Source organism: Chlorocebus sabaeus, chromosome 20 (genome assembly GCF_047675955.1).
Source record: "Chlorocebus sabaeus isolate Y175 chromosome 20, mChlSab1.0.hap1, whole genome shotgun sequence".
Classification (NCBI taxonomy): Eukaryota; Metazoa; Chordata; class Mammalia; order Primates; family Cercopithecidae; genus Chlorocebus; species Chlorocebus sabaeus.
In genome coordinates, this window is record NC_132923.1 from 51920900 (window position 1) to 51944638 (window position 23739).

The window sequence follows — 23739 nt, forward strand, 5'->3', positions numbered from 1 at the left end:
AGTATTCCAAAATCAAAAGAAATCTGAAATATTTTTGGTCCCAAATCATTCTGGATAGGGCATACTCAGCCTAAACTTACCTTTCAGGATATTGAATATTAAATGAATTAGTATATAAAGCAAAGTACTGAACACAAGAGTTGGCACATATTAATTGCTAGGCATTATGGGATAAGGAAGAAAATGCCTGAGTGAGGGAGACTGACATGCTAATAAAATCTGTGATGTGTTATGGAGAGAAATAAGGGTATACATACAAAAAGCATGAGGAGAAAAAAAACAAAGGTTAAGTTTGAGTGGGACAGAGTGGGAAAAGAAATGATTCTTGGAGAAGATATGCTTTGATCTGAGCCTTGGACAGTGGGGAAGGATCAGGGCCTCCAGAGCCTAGAGAGCAACCGCTGCAAATGCTGAGTTATTTACTCAGTCATCGCTGGGAAAACATCACTTAATCCACATGTTTAAAATGGGCTACTGCTGAGCATGGGGGCTCACACCTGTAATCCCAGCACTTTGGGAGGCCTAGGCAGATGGATCACTTGATGTCAGGAGTTCAAGATCAGCCTGGTCAACATGACAAAACCCTGTCTCTACTAAAATTACAGAAATTAGCCGGGCATGGTGGCACACGCACCTGTAATCCTAGCTACTTGGGAGGCTAAGGCAGGAGAATTGTTTGAACCTGAGAGGCAGAGGCTGCAGTGAGCCGAGATCACACCACTGCACTCCAGCCTGGGCAACAGAGTGAGACTTTGTCTCAAAAATAAGTAAAATAAATTTTAAAAATTAAAATAAAATAAAATATAATGGGCTACCTATGGAACCTGTTCCGTTTGCTCAGTAAAGAATTGGGATGATGTTAATGATGGATGCTCAGTACTTTTTATTTTGCAAATTTTGTTTAAATGACTTTCCTTTTGACCAGGTTATCAGAATGAAAGAAAATGTAAAATACCTGTGGCTCCTGTTTTAGAGTTGTTTTAAATTATATTTGATCTGTCGCCTGCTCCTTTTCAGATGTATGATATGTCCTGATGATTTGAAGTTTTGTTTTCAATAATTTCCCCGACTGACTTAAGCCTCCGATTATAGTTTTGGTTTCTATTAAGAAGTGGTTACTATTCCCCAGCATACACCACTCTCTTACAGACACGCAGAGATCAAGGGCATATTTTCTAATTAGGTCCAAGTATAGGATGCAGTTTTCTGTGAAAAGAAACTAACCTGTGTCAAATATATGATTTGGAACATCATTATAAAGATCAAAATGATGGAAATTTCCAAACTAGGCAGTCAAATGCATTTCCAGAACAGTGAGTTTTTCACTTCTGCCTACAGCCCTCCTTGCAACATTAGGGGTTTTCCTAGATTGTGCTCAGAAGAGAGTATCTCTAGCCCCCTCCTGTGGCCAATAGGGAGAAACACAAGCCTCCTAGACGACTGGGTAAAAGCTCTTTAAGATTTACATATTCTTCTAGAGCTGTGTCTTAAGAAACCAGGTTCTATCACTAGGAGAATGTGAATTTAAAATAAGATGATGTGATGTGAAAGCCTTGAAAAAATTATGTTTGGAAACCATCTTAAGAAATGGACTTTTTCCCCTATATGAAGCTGTCTGGTGGATTGAGATTGCCTTGGCTTTGGGGGAAGTGGACAAGGACAAGGGTGACATCTGGTGGGACACTTACACTATTTCTAAAAGTTCAGAGGCTCATTCACCCCCACATGCTTACCCCCAGGCTCCTCTCTTCTTTGTCATTACCCATATTGAAGCAAATGCAGGTGAATGTCCATTTTCACATACAAACCTTGTGCTGCCTTTTGTGACTCCCAAGTCCCCTTTCTAAATGTGCCATGTCTTCATTTAACTTGGTTTCATAAACACAGGAATTTGGAGATGAGGGGCTTGGGGAGGAATTAGCGGGATTCCTCTTTGGCGGGATTCCCCAATGATGGGTGATACAGATTGTGGTTTTTTTTGAGATGGAGTCTTGCTCTGTCACCCAGGCTGGAGTGCAGTGGCACAATCTCATCTCACTGCAACCTCCACCTCCTGGGTTCAAGCGATTCTTCTGCCTCAGCCTCCCAAGTAGCTGGGACTACAAGCACACACCACCACACCTGACTATTTTTTGTATTTTTAGTAGAGATGGAGTTTTATCATATTGGCTAGGCTGGTCTCGAACTCCTGACCTTGTGACTCGCCCACCTCGGCCTCCCAAAGCGCTGGGATTACAGGCGTGAGCCACCACGCCCGGCCAAGATGTTCATAAAATACATATTTTTAGCATACCAAACCAGTCTTCTCAGTAATTCAAAGAAAAACAGAATCCTATACTGGATTCTGTTAGGAGGACTGGTTTCTGTTTCTAAGCCTGCTTGTTTTCCCATCTGTAAACAAGGTCCAATACAAGCTGCCTTGGAGATCTGTGTTCTAGTTATATGTCAGAAAGGAAAGTACTAGATGCTGTCCTTGCATTTCATAAGATTTTCAGTTTTATCTTCCCAAGAGCTGCCTATGTTTCCTCTGCTCCATTCCATGGATCCAAGGGAAAGAAAAATCTTGCATTATGCTAGAGCTAAGTTGTTTTCTTACCTACCCATTAGATGATACCTCAAGATAACTTTCTTGAGTGTAAATGGCTAAAGGTAAATGTAAGTACTAGGCACTGGGCACTATTCTAACAAGCACTTCACATAGACAGTTCTACCTGGTTCTCATGACAGCCTCAGGAACGGGTACACTTGCCCTCCCCATTTTGTAGGTGGCACATCTGAAACTTAGTAAGATGAAATCATTTGCTCAGAGAGTTGCATTTACCAGCTGGCTGTCTGCTCGCCACCCACTGTAGGAGCTGCTTTGCCCTCAGACACTCATGCCAGTATCACTCACATCTTTGCATTATTAAGTCCATAGACAGTCTGGCATTTCTCTTCAACGCTGTCTCTGCAGAGGTTTCTGTGGAGGACTCTGACCGCAGTCTCTCCTCTGAAGGTCACCTGTCCTTGGTTTTATTTGCTTCTCCTCTGGCCTTTCTGCTCCATCCCATTCCTGAGCTCATCTCCTTTTCTAATTCTCAAACGTCGCTCCCCATCCCTGACCGCTGTCCTTCCAAGTGGTCTCTCTGAGGGGCCATCACTCCCATGGCTTTAACTGCCACTGAATAGTTCTCTCTTGTCATGAATATCCAGAGTAAACTCAGTTTACCCAAGACAGGGAACCAGGAATCATTCTTGGTTGTCCTTCCTTATTCCCCAAGTTCAATTAGAGACTAGGCCATGACTCTCTCCATCTCTTACGATTCTGTGCCCTCTTCCGCTCTGCCCCAACTTAGCTCAGACCATCATAAGTTCTAACTTAGATTATTCAGTGGTCTTATGTTCTGCTCGATTCTCTTCATTTATTTGTAAATATACTGAAGCATTATACTAGCCACAGGTGCTGTATTCAACACTACTGTCTTAGTCTGTTTTCTGTTACTTATAACAGAATGCCTGAAATTGGCTAATTTATAAAGAAAAGAAATGCATTCTTTCAGTTCTGGAACCTGAGAAGTCCAAAGTCGGAGGACCACTTCTGGTGAGGACCTTCTTGCTGGCTGGGAGTCTCAGTGGAGTCCCAAGGCAGTGCAGGGCATCACATGATGAGGAGGGGGAGCATACTAGCTCAAGTCTCTCTTCCTCTTCTTATGAAGCCACCAGAGCCATTCCCTTGATAACCCATTAATCTATGAGTGGATTAATCCATTTATGAGGGCAGAGACCTCATGACCCAATCACCTCTTAAAGGCCCGCCCTCTCAATCCTGTCACATTGGGGATTAAATTTCAACATGAGTTTTGGAGGAGACAGATAATTCAAACCATAGCAACTACCTGTGGGCCCTGCTTTACAGAGCCTGTCACTTGATGGGGAAGATGGACACTGAATCATAAAATAAGTAACCGCTGTGTTTGCTATTGTTACTTTCCTTGGCTGTTTCATGGGCTCTTTGTATATGAACTTGCATAATTTTCACATTTTCTTTCCCAATTTTCATAATGTTCTTGCCCATTCTACACTGTTTCTGTGCTCTGTGCTGTGCTGCCTTTGCAGATGTAATGAAAGGTCAGTGTTTGTTGTGCAGAGGAAAGTAAAGGAGCTCTGGGTATGTGTAGTAACCGAAAACCATGAAAGTATCTAGGAGGGGGCTAATAGAGATGAGAATTTGAGGAATTATTTTCTGAGATGGGAGGTTTTTCATTTGGAACTTGAGGCTGAAAATAAATAAGCTGAGCTGTGTGTGTGTGGAGAAGTGCTGTTCCAGGCACATGGATCAGCATGTGCAAAGTCCCTGAGGCGAGAGCAGGAAAGAAGGAAGACTAGTGTGACTGCAGGGTGGAGAAGGTGGGGGCAGGCAGGAGAGAGCCGGGCTGGGATCGGAGACACTGCTGTGAAGTCTGAGAGAAACTAAGGTTAGATTCATCTCCTTCCCGTACATTCTTCTTGCTGCTGTGTGCTCCAAACCAAAAATCTGATTACCACTCCCCTCCTTGCTTCTGTTCCAAGAAGCAATTTTCTCTCCATATGGAGAAGGCTTCTAAGATTGGCACTATGTCCTGGTAAAGTGCATAGTGAGGTTGAGAAGCAGAAGTGGGGATTCTCAGTGGTGGTGTTTTAATTTGTTTGATCTCTTCTTAATGGTGAACTTGATGTCTCTGCTTTTATGTGAAAGAACTCAGAGTATGTCAGCAATTTTGCCTTTTTTTTGAATGCAGCCCAAATGGATCACTTTCTGTTGAATTCTGTTCTACAGTAAATATTTATATATAAATTTGAGTGCATTTATTAGCAGCTCACTTTTTTTTTTTTTTTTTTTTTTTTTTTTTTTTTTTGAGATGGAGTCTCGCTCTGTCACCCGGGCTGGAGTGCAGTGGTGCGATCTCAGCTCACTGCAAACTCTGACTCCCAGGTTCACGCCATTCTCCTGCCTTAGCCTCCTGAGTAGCTGGGACTACAGGCACCCACTACCATGCCCGGCTAATTTTTTTTTGTATTTTTAATAGAGAGGGGGTTTCACTGTGTTAGCCAGGATGGTCTCGATCTCCTGACCTCATGATCCACCCAACTCAGCCTCCCAAAGTGCTGGGATTACAGGCGTGAGCCACTGCGCCTGGCCCAGCTCACATGTTTTTAAATGTATAGCTTTATATCAGGGAATGTTTTGCCTTATATATGTACTTCTGAATGAATGCAGTGTGATTTGTTTCTGATATTTACCATTTTGTTTTAACAATAGACAAAACATTTATTGTTTGAACTTCTTTTCACACTGCCATTTTTGTTTGGAAATTATTCTCTGGTAAGGTGTGTTTAACATTTGAATTCTGTTTTTATTCCTCAGCTGAGAAAAACACTCAGTATGTCCTGGTGTTTGATGCGTTTGTCATTGTGATTTGCTTGGCATCTCTTATTCTGTGTACAAGATCCATTGTTCTTGCTCTAAGGTTACGGAAGGTAAGAGCGTGTTCACATTCTCTTCCTGCCCTCTTGGTCTGCACCCTCAGTTTGCTCAAGCAGTGGACCACCGATGTTGTGCCACCTGCCTTTTCTGGAGACTTTTGACTAAATTAGATTCCTCTGAGTAGTTGCCCCCTGTGAGGTATTCATCAGCCTGAGGTGTAGGAAGTGAGTAAAGGCTCTGAGTATGTCAGATGGCATCAGATAATTATCCTGCTTAAAACTGAGCTGATATGTACAGACGCACAGTGGTGAACTCTCAGGCTTTTGAATGTTTCCAGAATAACGAGGCCCTCTTCAATTCAGGAGTGATCTGAAGAACAGAGTAATAGCATGTGTGGGTTTCATCTTTTGTCTTCAAATCAGAGTTCATTTTGACAGGGAGGCATGGTAAATGGATTATAATGAAGCATAAAATACTTTATTCTGTTTTTCAAATAGTTTTAAAATTCTCCCTTGAGTTTCATTTTGCCTTTTTACCCTCAGGGCTCTTATGAATATATACTTCTGCTTCCCACATATCTTATTCTGGCTGTGGCATGTGTACAAATGCACACTGGGGTCAGGGAAATTGGAAGTCCACAGAGTACCATTTGTGGAGCAGGGACGTAGTCTGCATTTGATTTTGCCTAATCCTGATCTTTGTCGATGTCCTTTGTAAATATCCACCTCTCTTACATGCTCCCCGATCTCCTTGATATTCTGAATGCAAAGTTAAGGTCCTGTCCCTGCCAAGGTGAGGGGGCTCGTATTCGAGCATGCACTCTGGAGCCCACCTGCCTGGACACAGATCCTGGCTTAGCCTCTCTGTGCCTCAGTTCCCTTCTCTGGGTAATAGACCTGCTAGTACCTGGTTCATTGGGTTGTCATTGGAATGGATGTGTTGGTAATATGAAAAGTATTTGGAATGTACCGTATGTTAGCTATGACAAGAGCCTGCTGGAGTTAGCGTGCACGTATTTCATATTTGAGGTAACTTCACAGACAATTGAATGCTTACTCAGATTACGGGGGAAAGTGTGTGCTGTAACCTCCACTTTCGAGGTGGATCTGGCAAGTTGGAAAGGCAATGCCATGTCCTTTTACAGGTGAGAGCACTGTTTTGCACTTGCCTTCTCCTTCCAGAGGTCAGTGTGGTTTGTAAGAAACACTTCTTTAAATGTTTGCCTTAGAGATTTCTAAATTTCTTCCTGGAGAAGTACAAGCGGCCTGTGTGTGACACCGACCAGTGGAAGTTCATCAATGGCTGGTATGTCCTGGTGATTATCAGCGACCTAATGACAATCATTGGCTCCATATTAAAAATGGAAATCAAAGCAAAGGTGAGGGAAGCCCATTTAAAGTCTCTGTTCTTCATCTTCTCCTGGACGGCCACAGGCATCTTAAGACATATGATCCTTTGGAGACAACTTTGATTCTCGTGTCTTCCCTTTTCTCACATTGGCACAAGTGAGGCCTCCCCTGACTTGGTTCCTCATGAAGGGAAAGTAAGGAAGCCGATGTTCCATGGAACGAAACTTGGCAACAGCTCCAGAATAATGACAAAGCTTGAGAAGATTGATTATTTGGGCCTCATTTTTCTTTTTAAGTTGCAAAAGGAACAGCTTATCCATAAACCAGTCCTTTCCCTGAACCTGCATGTCAAGAGCTTGTGGGGAGGATCTGTGACCATTGGGAGCTCTGACGGATGGGGTGAGGGCAGGAATGTCAGACTGCCTGCTAAAGCCTGACCCTTTGTATAACTTAGTTGATTTGGTCTCCTACCGAAGCCTCAGCTCCTCCTTCACCACACTGTTCTCCTGTCCACTCTCTGCTGTTGGTCAGAGGTCCCGCCAGCCATACCTCCTAACCCTGACGCACCTACTCCTCCCCCATCCTGGCTCCCTCTGGCTTTCTTCAGGCTTTTTCTTCTCTGGCCAACTGTGACAGCAGTCTCCTCACCTGCTTTCCCATCTTCTGCTTCATACCTCTGAGATCCATTCACACAGCTGTCAGAGGGACTTTTCTGAAAGTGTCTATCCGGCTGTTACCATCCTTTCTACCTCTTGGGGCCTACTTTGGGATGAAGCAGCTTCCCTTGGCAGCATGGTCTCTGGGGTCATCATCATCCAGCTCTGCCTCTTGCTCCTGCCCCTGCTCTGACCCTGCCCCTCTAGGATGTCTTGTCAGCTTTGTACCTTTGTTCAGCCTTTGTCCACTTATCTGTGGCGCTTCCTCCCAGCCTGTCCTGCAGGCCCATCTTTGCTTTGGGGTCGTGTCTGTGGTGTCCCTCTGTGATGAGCTAGGCATTGTGTCTTTCACTGCATTTAGCATATTGTATGAGAATCATGTTTGTGTGTTTGTCTTTTCAACTAGCCCTAGAATTTCCTGAGAGCTGGAGCTGTGTTAGCAAATCATGTGGGAGTTTTCTTTCAAAAGGGGCTGAATTGTATTGTTTGGTACTTAACAAACACCATTAATTTATATCTTCGAATGCCTAGGTCAGTGATAAATGCAATTTCTATTTGAGAGTATTATTTGGAAAAAAATTTAGTTCAACCTAAATGTAATTTCTATTTGAGAGTATTATTTGGAAAAAAAAAAATTAGTTCAACCAATTGAAATACTAAAAGAAAACGAGAAACACATTTGGAATTATATCTGTTTTTCTTTTTTTCTTTAAAAAAAACCTCTTACTATCACCTGTAGGAAGGCAGATAGTTCTTTTTTTTATTAATTGGTTTAATGTAAGGTTAATAAGCTAAGTGGAGTCAAATATTTTACTCATTTCTCTCTCTCTCTTTTTTCATTCCTTAGAATCTCACAAACTATGATCTGTGCAGCATTTTGCTTGGGACCTCTACGCTCTTGGTTTGGGTTGGAGTCATCAGATACCTGGGTTATTTCCAGGCGTATAATGTAAGGATGTGGCACTGGGTAGTGCCACTGCGGTTGAGACTCATTTATTCTTTGGGTTCTAATAGCTACGTTTTCATTTCACCCATTCTGTTCATTCTTTTTTTCAGGTGCTGATTTTAACAATGCAGGCCTCACTGCCAAAAGTTCTTCGGTTTTGTGCTTGTGCTGGTATGATTTATCTGGGTTACACATTCTGTGGCTGGATTGTCTTAGGACCATACCATGACAAGGTGTGTAGCACACATTCCTCCTTCTGCACATGGGGCACGTGGGACCCGTGAACATGGGTTTCTAGCATTTACTTGCTTCCTGGTCTTCTCTAGCACGTACCCTTGACATCAGTAAGCATGTATCTTTGTATCCATTTTCTTTTTCCTTTTTTCCTTTTCAGGATATAGAAGTGACTACAGGATATTGAAACAAGAACTGTACAAGACTAGAAAGCATGTATTATAGTTGTCTGGGACTGGCTTAAGGGGTCACATGGTTACCCGGTGATCATCAAATGGGAAATGTTTGGACATGAGATCACTATATTAAAAATGAAAATTAGGAAAATTATTATAAAAAATTTCCAATTTAAAGTATTATGTTTTTCATCCAAGTTAATTGAGAAGAATGAAGATGGGCAGAGACTGCCTAAAACGACCATAATAGGTTTATGATAGAAATGGTGACACGTCTTGTCTCTGCAGATGGTTTTGATTATAGCATCATCTTTGTGCCTTATTAAAGATCAGTATCTGAATTCTAAACTATTACCAAACTTCAGTTAGCATTATGATCTCAGGGACATCAAAGTTGTGCTAGGATGTTTTTGTTATAAAATCATGCATTTGATTAGTAGATGCATCAGGAAATGAAACTAGGTAAGCCTTGTTTTTAACCCAGAAAAAGTAAAAGGAGTTATTTTATCTTATGGCTTTTCCTCCATTGGGCCTGTGCCAGTTGGAACAACAGAAACAACAAAAATAGCAGCAGCTAACACTTACTGCTTGTGTGTTAGACACTCTGCTGGGTATTTCTGTGCTCTTTCTTATTTACTCCCCACAACAACCCAGGGTACTGTTAGCCTCACTTAGATGCTCTGCAAGGAGAAAAGAGGTTAAAAATGGTAAGTATTCCTTCCAAGTTTGTATACCAGTTCAGCCTTAAGTTTTGACCTTGTTAGTTGCATTAACCAAAAAATGTGATCAAATCTGGTTTACAAACTGTTATACATGAATCTTAAACCTCTGTGCTGTCCTACCAGAATAACACCGAGTAACCTGGCACACTCAGACTTTCTCCTTTTTAGGTGTCACATTTAATATGTCTAGAGAGAATTACTGTTTTTCCTATTTGAGATAATATATAATTAACAAAGTGACAACCTCTGGGTTGGTAGTAAATCTTGATAATATTGCTCTTCAAATTTTCTGTCACTGCTTTAAAGGTGACTCATAAGAAAAAATTATTCTTTGTTATGATCTCTCTGATTTGGAGAACTTACTGTCTTAGAGCCTGGAAAAATGTATTTTTCTTCCTTGCTTTATGCTCTGAAAGCTTTTCCACATCTCTGTCACTAGAGGGCAGTGTTGCACTGTGTGGAATAAATACTGTGCCTGAGGATTCAGCTTTAATTCACTGACCCCAAGGTCACTGGACAAGTGGTCCCATCTCTTTTGCACCCCACCCCCGTCTCCCCTACCTCATCATTATTCTGGAAGGTGCTCAGATAGGGTTGCTTGAATTTTACTAGATGGCTACCATTCTCAACTGCTGTCTGCTAGGCATGGTGCCCAAGATTCTTTGTCTCCCTTACTGTGTTAACCCTTCCCTCCCCTTCTCTGTGAAGAAATCCAATTGTCCTTTTACAGATAATAGGCACCTTCATATATTAAATAATATTCCTGAGATTACCCAGCTAGAAAGTGGTGGAGATAGGATTCAAACCCAGGTCAGCCTGACTCCAGTACCTGTGCTTTGACCCATACCCTGTAGGGCTTTTCTTGGTGTTATCTAAAACAGATCATTGCAAGAGAGCATATAGTCTGACAAGAAACAGTCTTGTACTTGGAGATCAACCGTGAGAGGACAGCCGTGTAATTGGTCTCATTCTCTCAATGGTGTCAAGGTCACCTCATGGAAAATGAGGTTATTTGTTTTGTGAGCCTGACTGCATTTCCATATGTTCAATTTGTCCTTTCAAAGGATCCAGGTGAAACTGGGATGCTCTGAGCCAGCACTGTCCAAGAAAAATACAATTTGGGCTACAATTGAGAACCTTGCCTATACTGTAAAATTTTCTAGTAGCCACATTAAGAAATACCAGATGAAATTAATTTTAATTATGTATTTTAAGCCTAATATACCCAAAATATTATTTCAGCATGTATTCAGTATAAAATATTGAAATATTTTACATTCCTTCATACTAGTCTTTTTGATGTGGTGGATATTTTGTCCACACTGCACATCTCAATTTGGACTAGCTACCTGTTAGATGCTGGCTATTCACACATTCCTGGTGACTACCATTATGGACACTGCAGCTCTAGACTTATGTCTTTCACTTAATATCAGCTTTCCCTTTATACCCCTGGAGGAGGGGAGGGATAAGGGATGTCTGTAGGGTTGCCCGCAGGTTATGGCATCTCTCACCAGGCTGATATATTGGGGAAATGCACAGCTGAGTTAATTCACTGAATTGTACAAGTCAACTGGGGAAGAGAACATCAGTCTGGTTTTGGAATTTTGTCCTTTTCTTCTTCATATTGCTACCTCTTTGAATCTGAAGTTAGAATATTTTATTGCCCCTTGCATCCTTTCCCCTAAATTAACCCAAGCTGTCAGCAAGTTCAGGTTCTGCCAGTATCTGAATCAGAGGACTTTCAGGTCACCCGAAGCCTTGAAAAGCTAAGCATTCAAAGCAGGCATTTTTGTAGGATTTTTAGAATCACAGCAACCTTGATTGTGAAAGCTAATTCTTTCTTTAAAACAAAACAACTGAAAAGGAGACATCAAGAAAACCATTTGACTGATAACTGGGGTCCCATAACACTTCAGCTTCCTGTCTTCCTGTTAGGCATCTGATTTCAGGGGCTCAATGGAAAGGGAGTCAAGATGCAAAAAGGATCCTGCTGATGTGTGTTCCCGGCACTAATGGACTTTGGCGCAATGCCCTTTCAAAATGCCTGGGCACAGAGGGCGAGAGACTGTTGATGTTCTTCCAAACCTCATCTTGAATTATTAAACATTACTCTAATGTGGCTTTTACATTTCCAGAGGACTTTTTTTTTTTTCTGTGAGGAATAAATCATAGCCTTGCGATGTCCCCGTTTTACAAATGAGAAGACCAAGGCTTGAAAAGTTATTGGACTTCGCTGATGCCATGGGTCAAAGTTCAGCAGACTCTGCATTACATTTTCCTCCTCCCAAGGCCTCTGGTTTTAGCCACGTACCTCTCAGCTAAAACATTTTGCCTAAAGTTTGCATGAGATTCTTGGCACCAGCTCTTAAAGCAAATATTTATGTTGTTCTCTGACATAAGCCATTGCAGGTTATGGTTTCATTGAAATGAAAGGTTTCTGGCCCAACTGCAAACTTATCATTTGTGAAATGAATGGTTGGGTTCTCACTGTGGGGCCAGAGAACCTATGGGGACTCTTTATGGAAATACCCATTTAATATGTATTAAATGTCTACTGTGCACCCAACATTGCTAGGTTCTTACAGACCAAGTTCTTAGAGGGGAGGAACTATGGCTTGTTCCTCTTTACATTCCCAGTGTCCAGCACAGCACATAGACCATGGTAGGTGCCCAGAAAGTTTGTTGAACGAACAAGAAGCAGAGAGAGAGTAGTACCTGCTTTCCAGGGGCTTATGATTGCTCAAGATCCAAAGGAATGCCCTACAAATGTGGTCCTTCTAGACTGGAAGCACATTAGGACCTTGAGTATTTTTAAGCTCACTTTTACTATGAATTTAGCCACTGAAACAGACTCTGGTTCACAGCCACTTCTTGTACAAAATGGCAGGGTGTTACCAAACACCTAAAATTGACTGGGTTTCTGTTTTAACTCTTTGGTGTGTTAAAATAATTCTCATGTTCACAAGAGGAGGGGGTGGTAAAATGGTTATGAATAATGTTAATGTTGAGACAGATATTGTATGTAGCCTGATAAGTGACTAAACAGAAAATTAAGAAACGAATGTGACATGTACTGATCAACTAGCTATTTGCAGTTGAAACCTGAAGCATGGACAGTTGTGCTTGGACTTAGAGGTTCTTGAAACTAGAGAAAGGAATTCACTGGATTTCAAAAGAAACTGAGAAATATGAATTATTAATGGTGCTGTCAGAGTTGTAATTGACATCTATAGAAACCAACTTTAATGTCAGTGTTTTCAGCTTTAACTTCAATGTTTTAAGGCTAGTGTTGGGTTTGGAAAATATTTACTCTGGCAACTGCCTGTTTTACTGTTAAATAATCTACATATTGTTAAGTGATCTGTTCATTTGGATATTTCTTCTAGGTCTTTTTGGAGAAGGACTTTAGTTCATCAGAGTTTTTGCTGAGCAGCAAAGCCATGGGTGGGATCCTTGTTTGGGGTGCATTTGTAGACCTTCCCCCTTGGCCACCAACTTTACCTTGCCTGGTCCAGCCATGTGGCTGGAAAGTAAGGCATGGTGTTTGTATCTAGTTGGAGTGTGTGTGTAAAAACAATTAGAAGACCATAGTTCATTCTGTGATTCTTACCGATATGGAGTGCAGAGAAAGGACTAGAGCTGCCAGGGCACTTGGTCTTGTAGTACACTCTGAAATAACCCTTGAACGTTGGTTTAATTGGACACAGAGAAGAGAAACAAGAATATAGCAGGTGAGGAGAATAAATTCCATGAGGGAAAAATGTAGGGATGGGCCTGGTGTTGGAGGAGAAGATAAGCACAGCATGTTAATACTGTCAAGGAGGAGATGTAATGAGACCACATGAAGGAGGAACTTATCACAACCTTCTTGGTTTAGATTTTTATTTTGCATCCAAACTTTGTATAATCTCACAAGGGAGAAATGACCTGAAAGCCTTCTTCTTAAAGTATAGGTTTTATTGCAGCTTTGACTGGGGAGGGTGAAGAGATTGGAGTAAAAGAGACTTCCTTGGAAGTTTTTGTAATAATTCAGAAATTCGTGTTGACGTCACAGAGTAGAAAGGGCGAATCGGACAAACGTGATAGGAACAGACAGGCCTGAGAAGACTGAAAATGGGGAAGAGTAATCAGTTCAACACAGAGTTTTAAGGACTTAATTATTTCAGAGTAAATGTTTCTTTGGCAGGAGATTGGAATCACTGACAGAAATAGGGCAATTTAGAAAAAAAGCTCATTTTTTCTGGTTAGGGTGGTAGAAAGTTTTGTTTTGTTGGCATTTTCAAGGAATGGTCTGTTATATAACAAATGCCAGCTGGGCACAGTGGCTCATGCCTGTAATCCAAGCACTTTGGGAGGCTGAGGTGGGCAGATCACCTGAGGCCAGGAGTTCGAGACCAGCCTGGCCAACATGGTGAAACACCATCTCTACAAAAAATACAAAAATTAGCCGGGCTTGGTGGCAGGCACCTGTAATCCCATCTATTTGGGAGGCTGAAGCATGAGAATTGCTTGAACACTAGAGGCAGAGGTTGCAGTGAACTGGGATTGCAACTGCCTTCCAGCCTGGGTGGCAGAGTAAGATTCTGTCACAAACAAACAAAACCTACAAATGCTCTCTAAGTGTAGAAAACATAAGAAGATGCTTATGTTAATCAGGAGAAAAACCAGGATCTAAACTTGTTAGATCCTGGTTTTAGATATATAAAAACTACATAGGGAGAAACTGTGGGAATTGTTAAGAGATTAACTTTGAGAGTATGGAGAGGTGTGCGTGTGTGTGTGTGTGTGTGTGTGTGTGTTTTAAAGAGACATGGTCTTGCTCTGTCCCCCAGGCTGCAGTGTGGTGGCAGAACCTTGGCTCACTGCACTCTGAACCTCCTGGACGCAAGAGATTCTCCCACCCCAGCCTCCTGAATAGCTGGGACTACAGGCGCACCACCATGCCCAGATAATTTTTGTATTTTTTGTAGAGATGGGGTCTTGTAATCTTTCCCAGATTGGTCTCAAACTCCTGGGCTCAAGTGATCCTCCAACCTTGGCCTCCCAAAGTGCTGGGATTATAGGCATGAACCACTGTACCTGGCCCAGAGGGGGTTTTTAAATAATGTTTTCCTACTTCTCATGGTGTTCTAGCATCTTAATATAAGTTAGTTACCACTATTACGAATGACAAAAACAATGTTAACAAAACAAGCTAACTAGATACCCTCTGCTTTTTAGAATACTCTATTTCAGAAACTAATTTTTATCTCCCCCTACAGTTTGAAAATCTGAACACAGTTGCTGAGTGTCTGTTTTCTCTGGTCAACGGTGATGACATGTTTGCAACCTTTGCCCAAATCCAGCAGAAGAGCATCTTGGTGTGGCTGTTCAGTCGTCTGTATTTATATTCCTTCATCAGCCTTTTCATATATATGATTCTCAGCCTTTTTATTGCACTTATTACAGATTCTTATGACACCATTAAGGTAAGTAATTATCAATATTTGCAGTCAAAAAATCACTGCAAATTCTGTATAGATTATAGGAAAATACCACATTTTAAAAACTTAAAATATTACAGTTCGGATTTTGAGGTTTTGTGGACAAACTTTTTAGACACTGGAGATGAGTTTTAGGACATTGTCCCTGTTACCCACAGCAGGGTGGATCGGTTTGGAGGGGTGGTGGGAAAGAAAAGGGAAATGGGGTCAGGATGAGTTGAAGGGGGTAAGTCAGATAGTCGGGCTGCTGGTCTTAGCCCTGACAGATTACACCTGCCAGTGTGGCTGCCTGGAACTTAGGATTGAGTCATAAGTTTCAGGGATGAGAGGTGACCGGCATCCTGACAACTCTCAGATATTGCTACAACTCACACTGGATAATACAGCTACTGGCATGGTGCAGGCTTCCTTTAAATTATGAAAACTAAGGCTTCTGTGACTGTTTAGCTTCCTACTTTCTTAAGCTACCTGATAGATTCTGTATCCTTTCAAACTAGGCCCATTTAACTGATTTGTGACTTGAAGGAAGTTCACTTCCTTGGGTGCTGGTACCTTCTTCACAGCAGATGGTCATGCTTAGAAAATCCTGCTTCAGGGTCAGTGACTGAAAAGCCAGGGGTGCCATGCCAGTGCCTTTGTCAGGGCTGTTTTCTGCTTAACCGCTTTCTCAGAATAACGCAGAAGAAAGCCAGCCCATTACCTTTTGAGCGTGTGGGGAGATAAGTAAGTGTTCAGGTGGGAATGGTAGTTGGCTCTCACATCAGGGCTTGCATGGAGAAGGAAGAGGTGCACACTCCTGCCACAGAGGTTCATGTCTTTGATGTGGCAGTGTCCCTGCATGGTGGAGGCCAAAGCCTCATTGTTAAAGTGAGTTGTCTCATTAAGCATGAAGGGAGGGAGTCTTTGTGTCTGCTTGGAAAAAATCTGTCTTCTGTTCCACTAGGTGACCAACTTCCATAAAAGTAGAGGAAATAGTGATTACTTCCCAAGCAGAGTCTACATTGCCAATGTGTGTGTGGAGTGGGAGGTCTTATCTAGTCTTGCTGTTAGCATTAAAGATTTAGACTTTTTTTTTTTTTTTTAAAGAGAGAGGGTCTTGCTCTGTTGCCCGGGCTGGAGGACAGTGGTATGGTCCTACCTCATTATAGCCTCCAAGTCCTGGGCTCAGTCGATCCTCCTGCCTCAGCCTCCAGAGTAGCTGGGACTACAGGTGCACACCACCGTGGCCAGATAATTTTTGTATTTTTTGTAGAGATGGAGTCTCACCATCTTGCCCAGGCTGGTCTCAAACTCCTGGGCTCAAGTGATCCTCCTTGGCCTCCCAAAGTGCTGGGATTACAGGCATGAGCCATCGTACCCAGACTAAACATTTGACTTTTGATTATTTCCTTCATTACCATTTTATTTATTTATTTATTTTTGACAGATGTCTCCGTGGCTCTCCTCTGCTTTCTTTCTGAAGTTTTTCTTTGGATTGTTCTCTGTTCCCACAGTGGCCCTGGCTTGGTGTTCTCGGACTGACAGATTGATTCATCATTGTTAACATCAGTTCTTGGATCTGAGCTAGCAATGTGGGAGAGTTTTATTTTAGCAAAGGTGGACTTGGTTTGTTGACAAAAGAGCAATTTCTCATGCTTTATAAATAAGCTAACAACATTGTATACTTTCTAAAGAAATTCCAACAGAATGGGTTTCCTGAAACGGATTTGCAGGAATTCCTGAAGGAATGCAGTAGCAAAGAAGAGTATCAGAAAGAGTCCTCAGCCTTCCTGTCCTGCATCTGCTGTCGGAGGAGGTCAGTGTCATGTTTATTCGCCATGTTCCTGAGATGGGCTGCTCTGTTGCCTTAAGAAAGAGCCCCTCCAAGATTACCATTACATTCAGAGATCAGCTTATCGTGGGAAATAATTCACCTTTCTTTTCTTTCCTCCCACTGAAATTGGCTTTAGAAATGAATTATTTCTTCTAAAACAGGGTTATGTAGAAAGCTACATGACGTGATTAGAATATCTTAGGAATACTGTGAAACTCTTAAGAGAAGGCATAAATTATGTCCTTAAAGTCAAGAGGCTGAACTCTTAAGTGGACAAAGTAAGAGGTCAAAGCTCTTATTTTTAGAGGTGGAACTCTGGGAATGTCAGAGTCGTTTTCCCTTTTCACAGTATGTGGTACAAGCAACCTTTCTTGATCAGAGCAGGAAACCTCTTTGCGAGGAGGCTGTCCAAGTGCTTGCTTAGCAGTAAAACACTGGTAGCTCTTCCTTGCCCCGCTGTGCTTTGCCTGCTATTCGTCAGGACATGTAGGGAAATGGTCTAGACTTCAGTGGACAAAGCATATTACATAGTGATTTGTGGACTAGAATGGGGTCATGTGAAGACAAATTTTTTTTAATGTGCCTGTGTTTGCTTTCATCTGAAGTCAGGGGTGCCAGTTTGTAACTAAAAGTATACTCTACACATGTTTTTTCTTTTTGGAAGGACTCTCTAACCCAAATTCCTGAAGGAAGCTAGGAGAACATAATTGCTATTTAAAACCACAGGATGCATTTTTCTGTTAATCAATTCATACAGTATCTTGGGACTTACAATGATATGATTGAGCAGATCCAGAGAATGTCTGGTAAATAGAAAATGAGATCTGAGAAGAGTTGTTTTCAGAATCACACCTTTTTTTCTCAGAGCATTAAATTGTCGCTATGAAAGCTGGGATAAAGGAAATTAATTTTCTTAATAGGCAGCTGCCTCCTAAGAGGCACCATGTATAAGGAAAGCCTCTCAAAATCTCTTTTTTACTATAAGGGGGAAAAACTTCATTGGAAAATGTAGTCATGAATTCTAAAAAGTAAATGATAGGTTTTTGGTGTTTGGACCTTGGTTTGTGCCACACAAAGTCCTGGGAGGTTGTTAAATGTTTTGTCATGCAGCCCTATGGAACAAGTGAAAGATTTAAGGCGTGGACCCCAAGATGTTTGGGTAAGATTGGGTGTGAGTGGTGAGACGCAAGGAGCAACAGCAGCAGACTGTTTGCCCTAAGGTATGCTGAGGGTTGTTGAGAAGATGCATGGTGAGACGGAGGGTCTGCCCCTCATGAAGAGTGAAAGAATTCGAGGGAACAAGAGAATCCACCAAGGAGATCAACTAAAGAACTAGGATGATGAAAGTTTTGAAAAAGAGGATATCAAAAAATAAAGACAGGTAGCTGTAACTATGTTTGGCCAAATGATGGTCCTGAGTGAAGTCAGCTATAGCAATTTCAGTGGAATCATCAGACCAAAGCCTAGATCCCAGGGTGCTCGTATGGACCCTGCAGAGTGAATGAAGGGTCTAGGCCCTGATGGAAGGAAATGGATTGTAATGGGGCCTTAAGAACAAGTGATGGCTTTGACTCCATCTAAAATTAAGTATAGCTTGATGTGTTTAAAAGCTAGGAATGGGGCTGGTTACGGTGGCTCACGCCTGTAATGCCAGCACTTTGGGAGGCCAGGGCAGAAGGATCGCTTGAACCCAGGATTTTGAGACCAGCATGGGCAATGTAGTGAGACCCTGACTCTTACAAAATAAAATAAAAGCTAGGAACAGAAGAATGGACTAAAATTGAGGAAGGCTGTGAATGGAGGCTAAAGATGAACATAAAGATTCAGCTCTGCAAAGATTGGTTTCTGTCTGGTGACCATGTCTGGTGACACCTGCTATCCCAATGCTGCTTCCTGCAGAGCATGGCTGTGGTCACTCTTCAACAAAGCAGTCCAACAACCAGCACACATTTGATTCTCCTTTGAGTTTTTGACAGAGCCTCTAGCCTGAGCATCAGAACACCTGGGTTTTCATTTTGGACACTGCCATTAACCAAGTGTGTCCTGTGACCTCTCCTAAACCTCTTGGATAGATCAGATGACCTCTGAAACCTCTTCCAGTTCTAAAGTGATGTGGTTCTTTGGAGAGAGATGCTTGGTTGAAGAGACGCAGAGTTAACCTTTACCTTCCTCTATTGCAGAAGGAGGAAAATTGACTGTTCTAGTAATTGATAAGGCCTTGTTAGTGAAGGGACACAGAGGTTCTTTTTTTTTTTTTTTCCCAGAAACAAACTAATATATTTACTGAGTAAAACATAAATGTGACATATGTTTTTCTTTTTTAAAATTTTACCTTAAGTTCTGGGATACATGTGCTGAATGTGCAGGTTACATAGGTATACATGCGCCATGGTGGTTTGCTGCACCTATCAACCCATCATCTAGGTTTTCAGCTCTGCATACATTAGGTATTTGTCCTAATGCTCTCCCTCCTCTTTCCCCCCACCCCCCAACAAGTCCCAGTGTGCGATGTTCCCCTCCCTGGGGGCATGGAAGTTCTTAAGAGACAGGTGGCTCGTCACAGTGTTTCCAAAAGCATCTGCTCAAACCTCAAACAGTGGACATTGCCCTTCTTTATTTGTTTACTTATTTATTCTGAACGTTGGTAAATCAGAACCCCTTGCCTGTCTTCATTTTTCTTCCTCTTATATGTTTCACTCAACATGTCCATAATCTATGTGGTCCTAGAATATAGAGTATTCCTACTGCTCCTCAAAGATTTTAAATTATTGTGTCTTTTCTCTTTTCTTCTTTCCCTTTCTGTTATAGGAAAAGAAGTGATGATCACTTGATACCTATTAACTAAAGTTCTTCTGCTAAAGATGATTAAAGTTCAGGCATCCTTATCCAGCAGCTGGACAGAGGAACCCCAAATGACTTGGACCAGCAGTTCCAAAATGACTCTCTTATTTACTTGTGGAGTGGGAAAGAGGACTAACGGTTAGCCAGCTGACCATGACTGAAATTCCAGCTTTACTTTTTATAAACTTGAATGATAAAGAATAGACCACAGGCTACTACTGGGCATTAGTGCAATTGAACAGTGATAATAAAATTCTCTATTAGTCTGTTAATTTATGACATGATCTCAGAATGGAAAGAGATCACATTTCAGAGTGTGCAAAATAGTCTTTAAAGCCATGTATTTAAATATGTGTGTTTATTGTTAAATAAGGGTTTGTTTTAAAGGTGATTCTTGGTTTGAAGACATTTGTTAATTCATGGTCTATATAGAAATGAAGTTGGTTGCAGTACCAATCTAGAGAGTCCAAGCTGGCGAACTACTAAGCTATTTAAAGATCACCCTTGGCCTGGCACAGTGACTCACACCTGTAATCCCAGCACTTTGGGAGGCCTAGGCAGGCAGACCACTTGAGCTCAGGAACTTGAGACCAGCCTGCGCAACATGGCAAAAACCCATCTCTACAAAAATACAAAAATTAGCTGGGCATGATGGCAGGCATCTGTAGTCCCAGCTACTTGGGAAACTGAAGTGGGAGGATCTAGCCCTGGAGGCAGAGGATGCCATGAGCCGTGATCGTGCCATTACACTCCAGCCTGGGTAACAGACTGAGACCCTGTCTCAAAAAAATAAAAAAAAAAGATCACCCTTAAATCAACAAAAAGACCTCATGCTCATGCAGTGGACATTTCTTGGCCTGTTTTCCTGTGGGTTTTTCTTCAGCATGATATGAAGCAACTGTTGGCATAGCCAGTGGGATGAATAAGAAATGAAATCATTTGTCTGCCTCGTCACTTGTGCTAATGGTTGATTGTACACACATGACATGTGGAAGTGACCTGTATCTGTGGTCACTCATTTTAACAATTGAACTCTGCTGTGTTGGTCGTTTACCTTTGTCTAGCAAAGAAATATGGTATATTTTCTCTAAATAAATTTATTTTTATCATTTCATATGGTACTTACTATTTTATGCATTGTCTCTAAACAACTACCTAGTGAAACATTCAGATCACATCTCTCTTAAGCACTTGGTCTCCAAAAGGGATTTCCCAATTGCTTAAAAGCAGTGAAGGACACACAGGGGCTAGGATACAGAAGTTATTCAATAAATATTTATGATGATAGCTTGAGAGATGAAGATCACTTCAGGCATAGACTTACTTCATACTTGAGCTATCTCAGTGGTCAACTATTTTAAAGTTACTGGTGAAGAGGAGAATTTGAATTAAGCAGGACCCACCCTCCTTCCAGGGCTCTTCCTCTTTTTCCTTGACCTCAGTCGCCCTCCCCACAATCCCCTACCCAATTTTCCTTCTCATGTCACCTTCTCCCTCCTTGCTCTGACTCCATCTTCATATGCCTGCACCAAATCTAGGCAGGGAAAATCATGCAGTTAATACCATTAAAGTTATTAAGACAGTAGATGACTCATGTCTACACACAGGATACTTTGCTAAAATTATCATTTTAAACTTTCTTTTTTACAAAATATATGAAGAGTTATGTTTGATTTTTAAACTAAGACACCATTAAACTGGTGGTTCTGGGGTCATTTGCCTGAATCAGAGATGTAATTTGACCACTTGTTAACTTCTGAGTATATTGTCATATACTTAGTTTTGTCTCTGAAAAGAATTGCTATTTTTTTCTTTTTATTTATTTTTTTTAGGCAGAGTCTTGCCCTGTTGCCACGCTGGAGTACAGTAGCATGATCTTGGCTCACTGCACCTTCACCTCCCAGGTTCGAGCAATTCCCTTGCCTCAGCCTCCCGAGTAGCTGGGACTACAGGCACGTGCCACCACACCTGGCTAATTTTTGTATTTTTTTTTTTAGTAGAGATGGGGTTTCACCATACTGGCCCAGATGGTCTTGATCTCTTGACCTCGTGATCCACCTGCCGTGGCCTGCCAAACTGTTGGGATTACAGATGTGAGCCACCGCGCCCGGCCCAAGAATTGCTATTGACATGGTGAAACCCCGTCTCTACTAAAAATACAAAAATTAGCTGGGTGTGGTGGCAGGCGCTTGTATTCCCTGCTGAGGCAGGAAAATCGCTTGAATCCAGGAGGCGGAGGTTGCAGTGAGTCAAGATCCCGCCATTGCACTCTAGTCTGGGTGACAAAGCAAGACTCGGTCTCAGGAAAAAAGAAAAAAAGCCTTTCACTTTTTCTGCAGCTGTGACTGCTATTTGAATAGAAGATTAATGATGGGTTTTCATGCTCATATTATTATTCTATTGGCTTTCATGTTTTCTTTTATTTCTTTTCCCTCCAGCTGGACAAAACAGTTATAGAAAGAAAAGTGTTTTTCAGGGTTAGTTCACATCTATAGAAACATGGTTTTCTCCCTTTTTAATAATGTTAAACAAGTGTCACTTTACCAACTGTATTGTCTATTTGGATTTTATTGAACAATGTTGTCTCATAATTCTGCTAATAGATGCATCTGGGATAAATCATTTTCTCTCTTATCACAGGCCTCCACTTAGAGAGTTCCCTGTGAAAGTTAGGAGACACATTCTTTCTGCCTACTGGTTTCATTCTGGGATCTCCAACACTTGAATTTAACTGCTTGGCTTGTGGTGACACAGTCAAAACCATATGCAACATTTTAAAGCTTTTTCACTTGGGCTGGGAGTAGAGAGTGTGGGCATAAGAGCCATCTAGAGAGACTTGAGTTAAAATTCCAGGTTAACCTAACTTTAAGATCCTGAACAAGTTACTTTCTTCCTCTAAGTGATGATAAACCTCAACCAAGACTGGCACTTAAGTCGCATAATTTATGCAGAACCTGGTATTGAATTCATTCCTGAGCTGTTATTTCCCTTTGATTCTCTACCATGTTTGCAATAGTTTCCATGGGACCATGGAATAATGCAGACACAACTTTGCTTCTGCAGCCTGTCTGCCTCAGCTGTCCTCTTCCTACTGCTACCCAAGTCTCCTTGGATAGGTCACACCATGCATCGATTTCCTCATCCATAAAATGGGGAGAGTATGAGATTAAATGAGTCAAATGTAAAGTACATAGACTAGGGTGTGACTCCTAAATGCTCAGTGACTATTAGCTCTTCAAAAAAAAAAAAAAAAAAAAAAAAAATGTCTGACTAACATGGTCTACAAATGTACAAATCTATTCATCTGGGCCAGCCAGGAAGATTTTTATTTTATAATGAGCTCACCACACACTTCTGGTGGACTTTGTTCTAGTTAGAACTTTAAGTGTGCAAAAGTCCCCCATCCAGCCCTGTCCTGGAAGCAATGATCAGTTCAGTTCTAAGAAGCTCACACCTAGCTATACAGGAGCAGCAAGGAGAAGCAGCCTAAATGGCTGAGGCACAGCTGTCAGTCCTGATGGAAGAGAAAAGGTCCAGGAGATGCACAAGCTATCACAAAGCCTCAGTCCTTCACCCCGGTGAGACCCTCAGTCATCTACTAGGACTACCCGCTTAACCAAACTTGTCAGAATGTATGAAATTCAGGCCCACTTGCTTCTCAACCCATTGATGTTTCAAAGTGGCGAATGCAAAAGAGTGAGAGAGAGTAGTTAGGAAAAGCTCTTCGTGTGATTCGAGGCAGTGTCCCCTACTCCTGCTGAGGACCTACACTCCAACAATTGTAAGAAGGGTACACTGATCCAGTGGAAGCCCAGGCTTGGAATCTTGGGTTTACGAAAAGCACAACAGCCCAGCCTTTTAATCTAGGAGTAGCCAGTCACCCTCTTGTCCCTGTGGACCTTCATGTAAAAATAGTACATGTATTAATAGGCACGGTATTGATGTTCAGGGGCCTTTCTAAAGTCATTGGGAAGGTATATTCAATAAACTACCACCATGGTCTTAGCCACAGAGTTGTTTCCTGACAATATCAAGAGCTGTGATGCTTACAGGTATGATTCCAGATACCTAAA

At 41.7% G+C, this 23739-nt stretch overlaps 1 protein-coding gene across 1 annotated transcript in view; it reads left to right on the forward strand.

Moving 5' to 3' along the window:
* The window catches only part of MCOLN2 (mucolipin TRP cation channel 2), a 73226-nt gene extending 52446 nt beyond the window's left edge, over nt 1-20780 (forward strand). Inside the window, exons 8-14 of the mRNA XM_073007155.1 lie at nt 5384-5496; nt 6672-6821; nt 8296-8397; nt 8505-8627; nt 14791-14997; nt 16686-16807; nt 19634-20780. Coding sequence (XP_072863256.1) covers nt 5384-5496; nt 6672-6821; nt 8296-8397; nt 8505-8627; nt 14791-14997; nt 16686-16807; nt 19634-19670 — 854 coding nt within the window. The 3' untranslated portion in view covers nt 19671-20780. The remainder of the gene's footprint in view (nt 1-5383; nt 5497-6671; nt 6822-8295; nt 8398-8504; nt 8628-14790; nt 14998-16685; nt 16808-19633) is intronic.
* Nucleotides 20781-23739: the final 2959 nt, after the last annotated feature.